Consider the following 18,047-nt stretch of genomic DNA (forward strand, 5'->3'; position numbering starts at 1 on the left):
TCCCTAAAGCTCCGGTCATTACCGTCATTGTCTCGACATAGCACTGATACGAAATTTTGAGCAGGTGAAGTTCAATCGTTTACTAAAAAAGACTAAGAATATCAGTTTTATTCACCAAGAGTATTTTATTTAACTAAAAATTACCACATCAGTTGTATCGTTAAGTTTTTAACAATGGATATTAAAATAAAACAAAAAATAAATATTAAATACGATTTTGACAAAAATAAGAGTTGAAGTATTAAACATAAAAAATAATAGTTTAGATACCAAACATGTAATTTACCTTTTTCTTTTTTAGAAAGTGAGAAAACGAGAGAGAAAATATTTGGGTTTTAAAGAGGCGAACTAGCAGGTCAACTCGAGAAAGATTCGTGCCTTGACCGGCTGACAGATTTGACTAGTGCTGTAGGTTTAGCATTTTTATTGGGTAAATCATGTCATAATCCTTATATATTTATGTTTTATTTGATTTGGCCCTTTGTATTTTCTGTTAAGTTTAATTAGGTATTTATTAAATTAATTTCATTAAAAATTGAACCTAATAAGTTTATATTCTTGCAATTAGGTACTGAATTAGTTAAACTTATTAATAATCGAATCTAATAAGTGTATTTACCTACAAATAGGTCCATAATTAATTAAAATCATTAATAAATGAATCTAACAAGTGTATTTACCTACAATTAGGTCCTTAATTAGTTCCTTAATTAGTTGAATGATTAATAAGTGAACCTAATGAGTGTAGTTACCTACAATCAGGTCCTTAATTAGTTAATTGATTAATAATTGAACCTAATAAGTTTAGCTTCTTCCAGTTAGATCCTTAACTAGTTAAATTGATTAGTAACTTAACTTAATAAGTCTAGCTTCACGTTGAAGATATCAATTTTGGACGTTGTGGGTGTGTTTTAACCATCTTCACGTGTAGCTGACTCTTAAACTCATTATTGATCCTGATTAAAGATGCATACCACACTTAAAAATATTTGATCTTACCCTATCCAAAATGACTGACTTATACATCCTTAAACGCAACTCTGCATTTCTGGTAACACCCTTAAAACTGGTATGATCGCATATACTTCTATTTGTAGCGACCAACAAGTAAACTTATTCGAGTTGAGATACTACATCGTACCTATTTGTACATCTTCGACATTAAACTAGAACCGAACAATCCTTGTATTTTGAGCTACTTGTCTTCTCCGAGTTGCATTGTCTTTTGGTAATTATTTGATTACTTATTTTTAAATTAAGCCAAGATACAAAAATATTTTCTTTTAGTTACAATATGCTAATCAAACACAGTTTTTATCTATAATTTATATATGAAGAAATATAACTATGCATATACCTCGTCTAGCAGCAAAATGAGCCTTGAGTTCTTCCAACGATGTTGAATTTTGTAACTGCATGTTATTGGATCATTATCAGCTCCATCTTCAGCTAAGATCTCCAATGGAATGTCTGAAACTCCATAATCCAAACCCAGAAATTCATCCAAAATCTGCTTTGCGGGCTTCAAGAACCTTGAACTCTTCAACACAGAAGCATAGCTGGTGAAAGGACGGAGTGGAACTGAGCTTCTCATCTGTACATTGTTCTGCTTCAAAGGGCCTTCCAAGATCGGATTCCCGTTGTTCCTCTGTGCTTCCAAGCTAACGACATCCTCTTCCTCAACTGCGCCACAACATCATTGGTGCTACTGCTAACCTCCAAGCTTACGACATTCTCTTCCTCAACATGCGAGAATGTTCTTCTTAACCGCTGCTGTATACTGGAAACAGAGCTAGATCCTGCTCCGTCACCAGGTATCTCATAGGCTGGAAGAGTCTCGCGAATGCTTTTAAGTTTGGTCTGGATTTCTTTGACCTGCACCCCGATTTTGTGCTGATGAACAGGCTTGGTGAAAATGCAGGTGAATCTCTCGACTATTCCTTGAATGCCACCTTGGTGTGCATGTTCAAGAATGAATTAGTCGATGATATCTTCAGCTTCGCAAGCAAGATCTCTAATTTTCGACACCCGATTACGGAGACGCTTATCTTGCTCCGGCTGACGGTTGGAATCCTCCAAGAAAGATTGCATTCGCTTCAGTTCAGCCTTTAGGCTCTCAACTTGTTTTTGCGCATCTTTCAGGAAGAGTGCTTCATGGCTGAGTAAATCGGAAATTCTTCGAACAACCAAGGACACAATAGCCACTTCCATTTCTCCTTTTTTTTGGATTTCAAATTGACTGATGTTCTGCCTGACTGCCTGTGTATTTTCTGATTAACAATACTCGTCGTAAGATTACTTCCTTCTTCCTTCCTTTTTTGTTATTGTCTATCAAAAGTTGATAAATTAATAATGAACAACGAACAAGCAAAAGCAGATTCCATTCTTTCTTCTTTGTTAAAGAAAATGGGGATTCTTTTCCTTGCTTTTCTAATCTTTGATTCCTTGCTTAGCAATGAAATACACCGATGAATTCCCAAAGCTTTAGTATTGCTCAAGACTCGAGTAATCCTTGTGGATGCTTGAAAACAGAGTAAGTAATCACTCGTTTCCTAATAAAAATTAATTGCACCACACGTTCTCATATTATGATATTTATTCTTAATTAGTCTTCAAAATTTTAAATATTATAATTTTCTCTCTAATCTATGACTCTCATTATAAATTAGTCTTCAAACTTTAAAAAAATCCAATTTCATCCCAAAGTTATGACCCTTATTCTAATTGGTTGCCAAACTTTTAAATCTTCCAATTTTATCCCTAAATTCATCCAAATATGCAATTAGTTCAACCATAGTTTAACTTATTTTCTTTCAAACATATAATAATATGGTTTGACCTAAAGATTTTTATTAACAATATGTGATTAGCATATACATGAAATTTTGGATGGAATTGAAATGTTCAAAAGTTTGGGGACTAATTTAAAATAGGTCATAGTTTGGGAATGAAATTAGAATTATTAAAATCTTGAGGGCTAAGTTAAAATAAAAGTCATAGTATGTGGATGGAATTAAACATTTTATATGAAGCGGGTCACAAGACAAGTATAATGAAGACTAGATAAGTATCGGAACCCATGTCAATGGTGGGGCAAGAATGGTTTTAGCACGAGATGACTATAACGAAAATTAGATGAGCCTCGAAATCTATATTAATGATGGGACGAAAATGATTTTAGTATAACCCGTCGTGAAACGGAGATGATTTTAGGTTTTATACCCTCAATAATTCCCAAGACGAAAATATAAATAAAATTCTTGATCTTGTCTTTCCTTTAAAGAAATGTTACGTTGCGTGGAACCAAAAGTGTTAGATTGAGTCAAATCGGATTTATCTTGAACTTAGGCATGCTACTAACATTTTTCATATTTATTTAACACGCTTTAAGCATGTTTTTAAAATTAATTATACTATTTAATTTATGTTTTTCTTTATTTTTTATTTCATTAAATATTAATTTCGAAAGCTTCTCGCTAATGAGAGGTCTTTGTGGTGACTTGGTTTAGAACCTATGTAATAAAAGGCGATGACGCTTGGGGGTTCGAACTTAAAGGTTATCTTAGTTGGAGCTGGAGGAAAATCTTCTCGCTCAGGGGCTCCTAAAAGAGTTGATTGTGGTTGTTGGAGATGAATGGAGGCTCTGGCGAACAAGAAGAATATGGTATGAAACAAAGACGAAAAGGGATAGAGTTTCTTGGAAGAAATTATTGTGGTTTTCGCTGCTGTGCATATACTTCGGCCTTCTATTATTACATGGATGGCAGTTCTGGATCATTTGGCAACTAAAGATAAGCTGCTGCGCATAGGGGTAGCTGTTGAGGAACGAAGTGTGTTGTGTAGAGAGGAACCAGAGTCCAGAAATCACCTCTTCTTTGGATGTTCATTCTCTCGATTGGGAGCATGAGTTGGGGTGGGCTGCTGCTACAATTAGCTGACCCTATTCCTATATGTAATGGGGTAAGGGGAGGTAGGATAGTAGACTGCCCCCAACATTAGGCTGAGAGCAACTTCCGTGAAAGACATCCGGTGATTATGTATTGTCCACCGTGGGACTCGATCCCATGACCACAAGATTAAGAGCCTTGCGTTCTACCAACTGAGTTGGACGGGCAATTTTTGGGCTGCTGCTACACTTATGGGTAAATCCCCGCGCGTTTTCCTTCTCAAGTTAGTGTGAAATACTTGTATATACTTCATATGAGAAGAACGAAAGACATTGTTTTAGCAATAGCCTTAGAATTGTTCATGAGCTCATTGGATTGATTCAAGAGGTTGAACAAGCGATATTCTTTAGTCACAATGTATGAAATCTTGACCCGCGAATTTGTATAGAGTGAAGAATTGGTAATTGATTTATTTGTGTAGGGTTGTTTTGTGATTGTAGCAACTTGGTTGCTGTTTGCTTTTGGATATAATACATAAATCTTATTTAAAAAATATTAAATTTCATAAAAGAAAAGAAAAGAGAGAAGATAGAATAGCATAACAAATCTTTCGAAGTTTCGAGTCCAAGGATTAGAAAGCAATAAAAACAACATAACAAAACAATTCTGCTACTGTCTTCCAACATCAAAATCAGGTTTCAAACTCAGTTCACCATCACTTCCAGAGCTAAAATAATGACACAAGTTCATTGGCAATGGAAGTTGTCCCAATTCAACCCCATTATTTTGGTTCAAACCCAATGCTAAACCGAAACTGCTGGTTCCAACGACTCCCACATTGCGGTGATTACTTGGAATCTGATAGATGTAAGATGATGAACTCTTTTGCAGCTCGGTTTCTTCATTGTAGAATACATTGTTCCTCGGCCGTTTCATTTGGATGTTCTGAATTTCTTGTCTTGCAAGGAAATGCGGCAGTTTAGGATCTTGACTCGTTGCTTTAGATGATGCTGTCTGAATCTGAGTTTGTCTTAATTCAAGATTATGAACTTCTTCCACCATTGGCTTCCATAGTCTAACTCTTGCATTGATGAACCAATTTGAAACCTGTAACGAATATCTCATTTCATTGCTGCATTAGCCAATTCATAAGAACATAACATAATGATTCTCAGGAAAAAAAATGGATGCTTGTATTGATAAAGTTCACCTGTGTCCTGGAGAGACCTGTTTGTTGAGCTAACATCAGCTTTTCTGAATCCGACGGATAACTGCAATGCCATTAACTTTGAAATCTTATAAAGGAACTATCAATGGTATCGAAATATGTTTTCTTTTCCCAAAACAATCACTTACGGATGCAGGAAATGCTCAAATAGCCATGTCTTGAGCACTGCAACTGCATGCTCAGGAAGTCCTCTCTGCGATCGCCAAAGCGGATGTTGAAGGAAAATCGAGTTCCGGATCAAATTCTGGTTATTGATCCCTTGATCAGATCTCCAAAGGCTTGGTACATTACGTTTATCGACACCGCCAGCCTTGTCAGCGAACCGGATTTGGTCTAGAATCGCATTCTTCAAGCAACTAAAATGCGATGAGACGGATTTGAAAGCGAAACATACATAGGGAGCCGCGTTCCCAAGTCCGGAAACGCACTTGAACGATGCAACAACAGATTGCATTTGTTGGCAATACAACTTGTATTTCCTATATACCTAATGCAGATCAAGAAAACAACAGATTGGAAACATATAAATCTCCCTAACTATCAATAAATTTCTAATTATTCAAATATTTTGAAATTGAACTCTCTCATCTTTATTTTCTCTATTATATATATATATATATATATATATATATACAGATCCCAAATAAGAAGCTACATTCCCCATTTTTTGTTTTCCAATGAGTCAGCATTTACAGGCCTCTATATTACAGAAAGCTCCAAATTTAGCATACATTTGTTCATATATCATTTTTTAATTGAATAATTTAATGACACCAACAACACACACAATGGCAAGACCAAACAAAACAAATAAGGAACAGTAACTTGATTTAATATGACAAGACAAGACATCTTTTTTGACAACTTACTATATAATATATATATATATTACCCCGAGGAATACTGAATACTTATCCTGATCCTCGACAGATAACAATCAAACACAGTTTTTATGTATAATTTATATATGAAGAAATTTAACTATGCATGTACCTCATCTAGCAGCAAAATGAGCCTTGAGTTCTTCCAACGATGTTGAATTTTGTCACTGCATGTTATTGGATCATTATCAGCCCCATCTTCAGCTAAGATCTCCAATGGAATGTCTGAAACTCCATAATCCAAACCCAGAAATTCATCCAAAATCTGCCCTGCGGGCTTCAAGAACCTTGAACTCTTCAACACAGAAGCATAGCCGGTGAAAGGACCGAGTGGAACTGAGCTTCTCATCTGTACATTGTTCTGCTTCAAAAGGCCTTCCAAGATCGGATTCCCGTTGTCCCTCTGTGCTTCCAAGCTCATGCTGTGATTATCCTGGTGTTGAAACGATAGAGACAAAGATAAACCCTGGGGAATGATGTTGGAAGATTGTGAGAAATTCCCATGCATGAGAGCTTGTTCCAGGTCTTCTTGGTGGGTTCCAACGGTGACGACCCTAAGTTTGTTTCTTCTGTTTTGTTGTGGTACATGGAAGGGTTCATTGGTTTCTTCCATGAAAAAGATAGTGTGAAGATTTGATGATATGAGTTTCGGACAAGAAATGAAAGATGTAATGAAAGATGTAATTGGGGTGTATGGGTTGAGGGGGGGGGCGAGAAAGGAAATGGTTGATGAACGAAATGAAAGAGATTTGTGAAGATCTGATGATATGAGTTTCGGACAAGAAATGAAAGATGTAATTTGGGGGGGGGGGGGGAGGGGAAGAAAGGAATGGTTGATGAACGAAATGAAAGAGATTTGCAGGATTCTGCAGATTTTATATACAGATATACATGTAGGTGACACACTTAATCTATAATATGTGGGACTCTTGTTTCTGTTATGTGCATTGGTTGGAGTATAAAATGGATTTTCCCTAAAACAGTCAACTACAGTACCATGAATTAATGTTTCAAAAATGTATATTATTGTTTTTACATAAAATGCAATATAAATACGATATGAATTATTTAAAATTATTACATTAAATTGAAATAATTGAACGTTAATCCCTTCTTTACAAAGGTTTAGTGTATGAATAAGCACATTTGGTCGGTTGGTTAAATTATTTATTTTTATTCCCTCATATTTTTTAGATCATGATTTTTAGATCCATTAAGAATACTCTCATTCATTCTCTTAAGTCTTCATTTTCCCTTCTCTCTCTAGGTAAGATAAGATTTAGAATTCGTAAAAAAAAATCATTATAAGTTAAGAATGATTCATGTTTATTAGATTTTACGAATAGAACTTATCAAGTGACATTAATGATAAAAGAGAATGTTTAACTGCATGTGTAAAGTGTGTGTATGTTGATAATAAATTAAAAAAAATTCTAAACATATATTATCTTTTAATCCCTCAAACTATTCAAAAAGAATAGATTTTACGAATCAATAAATTCAATTCGAAAGAAAAAATTATAGAATGAGATAGCAAACTTGATGGAGGCAAAATTTTCTTAATCCCTTCAAAACACTAAAACATAACCATTCCCTTGCAAAAAAGAAAAATATATTTAAGAAGAGAAACTAATGATCCAAATGACATGAAGTTAATATCACATGTGATTGTGAGACTGTTGGTAACAGTAAATGAACAAATAGTTTTTCTAGTCATGGTAAAGGCAGACATGTGGCTTTCCCTGATCTCATCCATGAACAAATAGTGTACCTTACACAATATATCACTATCTATTATTGACGAGGAGAAACATTTTAAAGGAAAAATCTTTGGTACTTGTATTGTTCGAAAATACAAAGTACAGTGAGTTTAGACTGTTTTTTTCTTTTTCATGAAACATCAGTTCAAAACATTGTACATCTTTGTCTTCTCTCCGACACTCTGGCATTCATTTGTTGCTTAGTCTTCCACTGCATGACTGAAATTTTCAATTATTTAAATATGGGACCCAGTATTAAACCAGTGACAAGAGTCGGTTTTCGGTTCAACAAGTAATATATAATAGGGTAAATTGCATAAGATATCATCGAGCTTTAGATGGTATGTTTCTTATAATTATTGAATTTTCAATTGCTTCAATTATAACATTAAATTTTGAATTTAACTTCAATTATATCATTTTAATGTGACTATTGATGCTTAAAACGTTGTTGATTTAGACATTAAATTTTAAGTATATATAGTTTTTAAACATTTTACTTTTAACATGTGTACTTTTTTTGCCACCAATCATCGCCCGTAACCAGTCTCCTTTCGCGCCAAGATCAATATCAAAACGTTCACATTTTGCTACTCTTTCTTCTCATATGATTGGTTTTTCATGAAACTTGCCCAAAATTGATGAAATTAAAGCCCAAAAAAAACTTCATCATTTTTATAGATTTTAGGGCTTTCTCACATTTAAGAGGTTTGGGTGTTTGTTTGGAAATACAAACGGTGAAAAGTATTAATTTGATAAGATGTGTTGCGGGGTTCTGGTCCGTTTTCTTAAGTGTGTAATTTGATTTGATTATAGCTTGTAATGAAGTGAGTCTAGGACTATATAGGGTTCTTTTTTATGCGAGGGTGATGGGAGTGCTATTTGGATGGTCCTTGGTGTTGTATTCTCGGGTTCTGAGGTGTTATGGTGGTTTCACCGGTAGTGGATTTGTTGAGTTCTAATTTGGTGCCTTTTCGCAGGAGGTTATATGATTAGTTGCATTGCAACTCTTCATTTTGTGGTCTTCTTGGCTGGTTTATGTCTCTATTTGTAGTTGTTTTCATGATAGCAGGTTAAACGTTTCTTTGTAGTCTCCTGCAGTTTCTCAGGAGCTCGATTACGACTTCTATTCTTTCCACCTCATGGTTCACTCTTTTTCCTCCAATAGGTTTAGGGAGGTTTTTTAATGAGGTCCATAGGGTGGTGTACCTTGTATCCTAATCAATACAAAGTACCAATTTTACAAAAAAAAAAATTGAGAAGATGAACAACATACCTCAAAACTAGTGTAATTTACTATATATAAATATATATCAACTACGATTGGAAATATGGTTTTTTATAATTGGGGTGGGAAGTAAGATTTTGAGGGTGTGGCAATGAGAGTGAAAATTTGGGTTTGAGGTTTGTAGACTAGGCATTAAGGTTTAGGTTTGGGATTAGGGTATTTTTTTTATTTTACTTTGAATCTTACATAGCATTGAATACTAATAAAATATACCATGTCATAGAAAAACAATAATAAAACAGACTATGTTATCATAGAATGACTAAAACAGGAGTAATTCAAAATTTGAGTGATTAAATCAAATTTTTTTAAAATTTCAATGACCAAAATAGAGTTAGAAGATAGTTAAACGATGAATTATGTATTTTTTTACACGGTAAATATTTTATTTAATATAAAATTCAATGAAGTGGATATAGAAAGATTCTCAAGAGAATCTATATAAGGTCCATGCCTAAATAAAAATAATACCAACACAACCCTCCCGTTTTAGCCAAAAAAACTTCCTTTCCAAATCAAGCTCCACAAAATTCAATGGCGATCATAACAAAGCAGCACAAAACTGTTGGTTTTTTGGCAAAGTCCCACATTGGTTGTGTATAAGGAGGAGGGGAAATTCTTTTGTTATAAATAGAGCCCTCATCCTCCTTAGTTAAACATCCCATAAATATAAGCATTCTTCACTATTAAAGGCTATTAGTACTCTTTCTCTCTTTGTAATATTTCCTCTATTAGTGAAATATTATTTAGTAGTGTTCGAGGACATATACATAATTTTGGCCGAACCTCGTTAAATTTTGGTGTTCTCTTTTATGTTTATTTAATAGCTATTATCGGGTATAGTTGTTGTTAATTATTGTCCTATTAAAATTACTTGTCTTGGTAGTTCTGTCTATGGAAAGTGGGTTTTAAGAGGGACCATTGTGACCCCTTCTATTTCCTGGGAATCTATCTTGGGGTAATTTTTAGTACAATCATTTTCACACTAGTCACCTAGATAATAGTTTTCAAGGTGAATTTGTTATTATTGGTGGAAATTAACCCGAATTCCACAATAATTGGTATCAGCGCTCTTGGTTTATTTTAGTATGCTCTGTGGTTGCGGCTTAGGCTGATCTTCCACATCAGAAAAAATTTCCATGGGGTAATTGACATTCCGCATTGGCAGTTATTAAATAGAATTTGTAGCAGAAATGACAGACGACACAAAAACATCCGCAAGAAATGTTGTGACAAATGTTAAATTTGCAGTGGAGATTTTTGATGGCACCGGTCATTTCGGCATGTGGCAAAGTGAGGTTCTAGATGCCCTATTTCAGCAGGGTCTAGACATTGCTATTGAATGAGAGAAACCATATGATGTTGAGGAGAAAGAATGAAAGAGGATTAATAGATTGGCATGTGGTACTATTCGATCGTGTCTTTCTAGAGAGCAGAAGTATGCATTTTCTAAGGAAACTTCTGCAAGTAAATTGTGGAAGCACTGGAGGAGAAATTTTTGAAGAAAAGCGGTTAGAACAAGCTCTACATGAAAAAGAGATTGTTCCGCTTCAACTATGTACCAGGTACCATTATGAATGATCATATTACTAGCTTTAATCAGCTGGTGACTGATATGATGAATATGGACGTGACTTTTGAAGACGAAGATCTAGCTCTAATGTTGATGGGATCACTTCCTGATGAGTTTGAGTATCTTGAAACTACTATACTTCATGGGAAGGTTGATGTCTCTTAGTGAAGTAACTGCTGCCTTGTATAATTATGAATTGAGAAAGAAAGACAAACAAGAAAACACAAGTGTCGAAGTAGAAACTCTTGTTGTTAGAGGCCGTTCGAAGAGTCAGAATAAAGGAAGGAGAGGGAGATCGAAGTCAAAGTCCAGATTGAGCAAAGATGAATGTGCCTTTTGTCAAGAAAAATGCATTGGAAGAAAGAATGTCCCAGGCTAAAGAATAAAGGCAAACATGAAAGGGGAAAGGCTGTCTCAGAATCAAATGTGGTCGAGTATGATGATGCAGATTCAGATTTTGCATTCGCTGCTACACCATCAACCAGTTGTTCCAGTTCATGGCTGTTAGATTCAGTTTGTAGCCACCATATGACCCCCAATAGAGAATGGTTCTTTGATTTTAAAGAACTAAAAGGTGGAATTATCTACATAGCAAATAATTCCCCTCCTGACATACTTGGGATTGGTTCAATTCACTTAAGGAATCAGGATGGATCAATCAGAACCTTAATAGGTGTCCATTATGTACCAGATTTAATGAGAAATCTCATCTCTGTGGGAACCTTAGAGTCAAAAGGTTTAGAAGTGGGGGCAAAAGATGGGATTATGGGGATTATCTCTGGTGCACTGGTGATAATGAAGGGAATTCGGAAAAGAAACAATGTGTATTACTTTCTGGGTAGTACAATTGTTGGGACAACAGCAGTGGCAGCTTCTACTGATGAACAAGAGTCAGAAGCAACCATGTTATTTCATATGCGCTTGGGGCATGTTGGTGAAAAATCCTTGAAATTGCTGATAGATCAAGGATTATTGAAGGGTGCTCGGGCTTGCAAATTAGCTTTTTATGAGCATTGCATAAAAGGGAAGAAGACGAGGGTGAAATTTGGAACATCAATCCATGATACTAAAGGTATTTTGGATTATGTTAATTCAGATGTATGGGGGCCTTCCAAGACAACTTCATTGGGAGGAACACACTATTATGTTACCTTTGTTGATGATTTTTCCCGGAGAGTTTGGGTGTATACAATGAAGACAAAGGATGAGGTGCTAGGATTTTTCCTTAAATGGAAAAAGATGGTGGAGACTCAAACAGGCAGAAAAATCAAACGTCTCCGTACAGACAATGGTGAAGAGTACAAAAATAATCCATTTCTGAAAGTCATTGAAGAAGAAGGTATTGTCAGGCACTTCACTATCAGAAGTACACCACAACAGAATGAGGTGGCAGAGCGTATGAACCGAACATTAGTGGAGAAGGTTCGGTGTATGTTGTCTAATGTTGGGTTAGGCAAAAAATTTTGGGCTGAGGCTTTGGTCTATGCTTGTCACCTTGTCAACCGCTTACCATCGACTGCTTTTGGTGGTATAACACCATTAGAGAAATGGTTTGGAGTACCTGCTACAGATTATGATTCCTTACATGTGTTTGGTTCCACTGCATACTACCATGCTAAGGAGTCAAAGTTGAATCCAAAAGCAAAGAAGGCGATCTTTATGGGGATCACCTCTGGTGTGAAATGCTATCGTCTTTGGTGTCCAGAAACAAAGAAAATAATCTTCAGTAAGGATGTTACCTTTGATGAATCTACCATGTTGAGAAAGGTGACTTTAGAAAAATTAGAGCAGACAGATGGAACTCCCAAACAGGTGGAGTTTGAAGGAAGCAGAATTGACCCAGCCAGTAAAGAAATTGATATTGACTCTCCTATGGTAGAAGAAGAGTCAGATGAAGAAGAGGTTCAAACCCAAGAACCTCCACAGCAACATGAATCAGTTGCACTCAGAAAGGAAAAGATGATCATTAGACAACCTGCTTGTTATGATGATATGGTCTCTTTTGCATCACCAATTGCAATTGATGACGTTCCTGCCACTTTTAATGAAGCAATCCAAAGTTTAGAACATAATAGTGGAGGATCGCCATGAATGAAGAAATGCAATCCCTTCAAAAGAATCAGATGTGGAAACTAGCTAGTCTTCTGAAGGGAAAGAAGGCAATTGAGTGCAAGTGGGTATATGCAAAGAAAGATGTATTTCCTGACAAGAATAATATCCGCTACAAAGCAAGATTGGTGGCTAAAGGCTACGCTCAAATGGAGGGAGTTGATTATAATGAAGCATTTTCTCCAGTTGTAAAACATTCCTCCATCAGAATTTTGTTGGTTTTGGTAGCGCAGTTGGATTTTGAACTAGTTCAGATTGATGTAAAAACTGCATTTTTACATGGAGACTTGGATGAGGAAATCTACATGACTCAGCCAGATGGATTCAAAGTTGCTGAAAAAGAAAAGATGGTATGCAAATTAGAAAAATCGCTGCACGGTTTGAAGTAATCTCCAAGGTAGTGGTATAAGCAATTTGACAAGTTTATGATAGGGCAGAAGTACACAAGAAGCAAATATGATCATTGTGTGTATTTACGCAAGCTACAAGACGATCCTATATATATCTTCTTCTTTATGTTGATGATATGCTGATAGCTTCCAGGAGTCAGACAGAAATTGCAAAACTAAAGACTCAATTGAACAGGGAGTTTGAGATAAAGGATCTTGGTGAAGCGAAGAAGATTCTAGGCATTGAGATATCAAGGGATAAGAAATTGGGGAGGCTTTATTTGTCTCAGAAAGAATATATGAGGAAGGTACTAAAATGTTTTGGCATGAATGAGAAGTCAAAACCAGTTAGTACACCTCTTGCTCCTCATTTCAAGCTCGGTGAATCCATGTCACCTAAGGATGATGCAGAACGGAAATACATGTCAAAGGTTCCGTATACAAGTGCTGTTGGTAGCTTGATGTATGCAATGGTGTGTACGAGACCCAATATTTCACAGGCAGTTGGGGTTGTAAGCAGGTATATGCATGATAATGGAAAGGAGCATTGACAAGCTGTGAAATGGATTCTGCGGTATATTCTAAACACCGTAGATGTTGGTTTGGTCTTTCAGCAGGACAAACAAGATGGTCAATGTGTAGTTGGGTATTGTGATTCAGACTATACAGATGATTTGGACAAGCGTCGATCAATTACTGGTTATGTGTTTATATTTGCAAAGACACTAGTCAGTTGGAAGTCCACCTTACAGTCAACAGTGGCTTTGTCTACTACAGAGGCAGAGTATATGACAGTTACAGAGGCTGTGAAGGAGGCATTTTGGCTTCAAGGGTTGCTTGGTGAATTGGGAATGGAACAGAAGCACATCAAAGTTCACTGTGACAGTCAGAGTGCTATTCATTTAGCAAAGAACCAGGTTTGCCATGCAATGACGAAGCACATCGATGTTCGATATCACTTTGTACGAGAGATTCTAGAAGAAGGTGGAGTCATAATCTAGAAGATTCAGACCACTGATAATCCTGCTGATATGTTGACAAAAGTGGTAACTACAGTCAAGTTTAAACATTGTTTAGACTTGGTCAATATTTTTACAAATTGAAAGATGAATTTGCATACACTATTGAAGATTGAATTTTTTAGAGATATGTGTGGAATTTGCCAAGGTGGAGATTTGTTAGTGTTTTTGGCAAAGTCCCACATTGGTTGTGTATAAGTAGGAGGGGAAATTCTTTTGTTATAAATAGATCCCTCATCCTCCTTAGTTAAGCATCCCACAAATATAAGCCTTCTTCACTATTAAAGGCTATTTGTACTCTTTCTCTCTTTGTAATATTTCCTCTATTAGTAAAATATTATTTTAGTAGTGTTCGAGGACATATGCATAATTTTGGCCGAATCTCGTTAAATTTTGGTGTTCTCTTTTATGTCTATTTAATAGCTATTGTCGGGTATAGTTGTTGTTAATTATTGTTCTATTAAAATTATTTGTCTTGGTAGTTATGTCTAAGGAAAGTGGGTTTTAAAAGGGACCATTGTGACTCCTCCTCTTTCCTGAGAATCTATCTTGGGGTAATTTTTAGTACAATCGTTTTCACATTAGTCACCTAGATAATAGTTTTCAAGGTGAATTTGTTATTATTGGTGGAAATTAACCCAAATTTCACAACAAAAACTTTGTTTCCATAGGTCATCATAACAATCATTTGGAGCGATCAAAATCCTCCTTATAGCTCCCAAAACTAGCTACAACACAATCCTTGGAGCCATTGAGATCAAAACCAAGCTTTGAAGACGTAGATTGCCGCCCTTACTAGTGGTGGATATGTGCTTACGTGACTACTCTAAAATTTAAATTTTCTTTGATAATTACTTACTTTATAGATGATGTGCACTCTAAAATTTTATTTATACTCATCCATACAAATAATTTATATTATTAATATATATATTCTCACCGTAAAAAATATTTATAAATATCATTGCCCTTACCTAAAATTTGTCCAAGCAATACAACTAAATGAAGTTTCTATCTTGATGCTCGAGAGTGTCCAGCTTTCTACAACACTTCCCAATGTGTGACATAGGGAAAATTATAATGGAAATCAGCCTTTTACCCCTCAAGAGTATAGTTACAACATTAGTCCTTCTTTTGATTTAATAATTTTCCTTTTTATAGTTATTTGGGTCCAATTCTTCACTAATTAAACTTAAATTTAACACAACTCTTATTACTTAACTATACTGGTCCATAGGCCTTTGGATTAACTTATCTCCGTTGACCTAATACCCGAGAAATTACATTACCCTTAATTTTTGATATAGCAAAGTACAAACTCCATGTTGTTCAGAAAAACCTGATCAAGTCGACTTATAGAAAACTCAAATCTTTTTTCTGAAAAAGTGAAGGTTACGAGTCAGACATGCTAAATTGTGTCGGTACACAGATCAAACCGTAGCTATAATATTAACTAAAGTAAGATACTCGAAAATCAGATTAATTTTATTATACAATATTTTTCATGAACTCAAAAAAATGCACACCCTAAATCAATAATGGATCAATATCCTAAACAAATATTGAAATAATTTATAACAATGTTTCAAAGGAGAGAAATCACTAAAAATCTAAACTGAACTTGATCAAAACATGTTTAAACTGGTTTCTGTGGCATCACCATGTTCAAGGCAGCATCATCAAACTCTTTACATTGAGTAAAACGTGGAATCCCATTTTGGGCTTCACTCTTAGCTACGACTGCACTATCATCAGCATTCTCTTGTTCGAAATCTAAAACGAACCCATCGGCCTCTGTGAAGTTAAAATTACTTCGGTAATCACCAGAAAGCTGCTGCTGCTGGGGGAACACTTGCGGCTCAAAGCAAAGAGGTTGGAACTGATAATAAGGAGGCATTGACGCCAATGGGGTAGGCATTGAGGTAAAATTAAAATAATCAGAAACAGCTTCATGTCGATTGAAACTTGTAGGGTTTTCTCCGGACATGGAATCAAAAGATTCTGGATACTCTGGGAGATAATAGTCATCGAATTCATCGAGACAAATCATTGATAAAGTTTGTTGTGGCATCATTGTATTCAAGCAATCAGGTAGAATCCCATTTTCCATCACTCCGGCTTCGCTCTTAGCTACAATTGCATCATTGTCAACTTCCACTTGTTGTACATCTAAGAAGAACCCATCAGACGCTGTGAAATTCAAATTGCTAGGACCAGCACCCGAAAACTGCGGCAGCGGCGGCACTTGCAGTTGAAACTGATGATAAAGAGGCATTGATGCCATTGGAGCAGGCATTGTCCTAGCACCAAAAGATTCCGAAAACTGTGGGAGCATTGAACTAGTTTGTTGTGGCATCACTGTCGAATCAGGCGAAATCTCATTTTCCAGCATTTGGCCTTCATTCTGAGCTACTTCACCTTTATAAGCTTCCTCTTGTTCTTTATCATTGCTTCCTTCAACTGGGATTCCAGATTTTGACCTTGCTTCCCTCCTCTTATATACTCTACAAAGTACACAATCATCAAGCTGAAAAAAAGGGTCGAGAATAAGTGTTAGGTACGACAACTTTCCAAAGTTTTTCATATATTTAAAAAATCGTAAAAGAAGAGTTACACTTACCTGCATGTCTTGTTCGTTACGTCTCTGTCTTGGTGGAGCTTTGGTTAACACATACTCATGCATAATCCAATCGGTTTTTTCACCTTTAGCTGATTTTCCTCTACAATAAACCAAACTCCTTTTGGATCCGATTTCCTCTCCTCTAGAGATGACCGGAATAGGCTTTCCAGTTGCCTTCCAGTACCCATCACCGGCACTTCGCATAGGCCTCGAGCCTTTTGGGTATTTACGATCTCTAGGTGTGAAAAAATACCATTCCGTTATTATGCCATTTGACGAAGCATTATCACACATCTCTGACAACATGAAAATAATAATTAAAAAAAAATTATCGGCAAGTGATAAATATATATATATATCAAGAAAACACCAAAATTCCAAAGAAAAAGAATAATAGGGTTTTAGACAAACCTGTCAGAGTAAGAGGATCATACTTGTAGAGATCAACGTCTCTGAAGATGTTGGGTGGCAATAGTCTCTTGTAGATTTTTCTTTTCAAGTAAAAATCAACCAGCTCTTCATCTCTTGGCTTGAACTTATAACCTGGAGGCAGTGATCTAAGGATGTCTCCTTCCATTTGTATTTCAGTACTAAAAGAAAATAGAATCGATTAAAAAAAGAATTTGTTATAAATGAAATCCCCTTCCTTGTCGATTCTAGTATTCAGAGAAACAAGAATGAATTTGTTTGACCTGATTATGATTATTTATAATATAATATATTTTAGGTTAAAAATATTTGCTTGGAAAATAAGGTAAATAAAAAGTGTTTTTATAGGCCTATTTTATACTAAGAGTCGGTTTGAAGTGCTCTTATCGAGTGCTCTTATCTTTTTAATATTTAATTTAAAATGTATATTATTTCAATATATTAATATCATAACATATTATCTATAATGTGATTAGAGTTCAAACTAAATTCAAATTTTTTTATATTTTAAATTATTTTTTGATATTATTTTATAATTATCTCTGTAAATAAAAATTGTTTATATTATCCCTATAAATAAAAAATTATAAAAACTAAAAAATATAAATTAAAATATTTAAAAACTACATTAATATCTAAACAACAAAAAATAAATAGTTTTGGATATGCATATAAATAAAACCTATCGGAAATCTAATTTCATGTAATCTAAAAGAAATTAACTAAATTCATTTAATATTTATTATTGATTAAAAATATAGAAAATTAAGAGTTTTAATTAAGTTTGGATTCTAATTTTTTTATAAATGTCATGTTACAGATTCAAAAATATTAAAATAATATATATATATATATATATATATA

General features: G+C 35.0%; 2 protein-coding genes across 3 annotated transcripts; both read right to left on the reverse strand.

Annotated features, from left to right (window-relative positions):
* Window positions 1–4,478: 4,478 nt before the first annotated feature.
* LOC120213332 (BEL1-like homeodomain protein 9) lies at window positions 4,479–6,793 on the reverse strand. Of its 2 annotated transcripts, XM_039211514.1 has the most exons (5): window positions 6,415–6,793; window positions 6,109–6,339; window positions 5,244–5,602; window positions 5,098–5,158; window positions 4,479–4,994 (listed from the first exon to the last, which is right to left on the reverse strand). In XM_039211514.1, exons 1-5 carry the CDS (start codon window positions 6,607–6,609, stop codon window positions 4,557–4,559), a joined length of 1,284 nt encoding a protein of 427 aa, XP_039067445.1. In that variant the 5' UTR covers window positions 6,610–6,793; the 3' UTR covers window positions 4,479–4,556. The 2 variants fall into 2 exon arrangements, with proteins under 2 accessions (XP_039067445.1, XP_039067443.1); XM_039211512.1 differs by having other exon boundaries at window positions 6,109–6,793.
* Window positions 6,794–15,770: 8,977 nt separating this feature from the next.
* On the reverse strand, window positions 15,771–17,331 carry LOC120213441 (NAC domain-containing protein 2-like). Its single transcript, XM_039211592.1, has 3 exons — window positions 17,166–17,331; window positions 16,755–17,050; window positions 15,771–16,661 (listed from the first exon to the last, which is right to left on the reverse strand). Exons 1-3 carry the CDS (start codon window positions 17,329–17,331, stop codon window positions 15,771–15,773), a joined length of 1,353 nt encoding a protein of 450 aa, XP_039067523.1.
* Window positions 17,332–18,047: the final 716 nt, after the last annotated feature.

Source organism: Hibiscus syriacus, unplaced genomic scaffold (genome assembly GCF_006381635.1).
Source record: "Hibiscus syriacus cultivar Baekdansim isolate YM2019G1 unplaced genomic scaffold, ASM638163v2 tig00110020_pilon, whole genome shotgun sequence".
NCBI lineage: Eukaryota > Viridiplantae > Streptophyta > Magnoliopsida > Malvales > Malvaceae > Hibiscus > Hibiscus syriacus.

Excerpts from the sequence above, each read along its gene's own strand:
- LOC120213441 (XM_039211592.1), bottom strand. The coding sequence starts at position 17,331 with ATGGAAGGAGACATCCTTAGATCACTGCCTCCAGGTTATAAGTTCAAG. Across the intron at positions 17,051-17,165 it reads TGATCCTCTTACTCTGACAG|AGATGTGTGATAATGCTTCG; the intron begins GTTTGTCTAAAA and ends TCATGTTGTCAG. Across the intron at positions 16,662-16,754 it reads GTAACGAACAAGACATGCAG|CTTGATGATTGTGTACTTTG; the intron begins GTAAGTGTAACT and ends CCTTTTTTTCAG.
- LOC120213332 (XM_039211512.1), bottom strand. The coding sequence starts at position 6,609 with ATGGAAGAAACCAATGAACCCTTCCATGTACCACAACAAAACAGAAGA. Across the intron at positions 5,159-5,243 it reads TTTGAGCATTTCCTGCATCC|TTATCCGTCGGATTCAGAAA; the intron begins GTAAGTGATTGT and ends ATGGCATTGCAG. Across the intron at positions 4,995-5,097 it reads CAGGTCTCTCCAGGACACAG|GTTTCAAATTGGTTCATCAA; the intron begins GTGAACTTTATC and ends TATTCGTTACAG.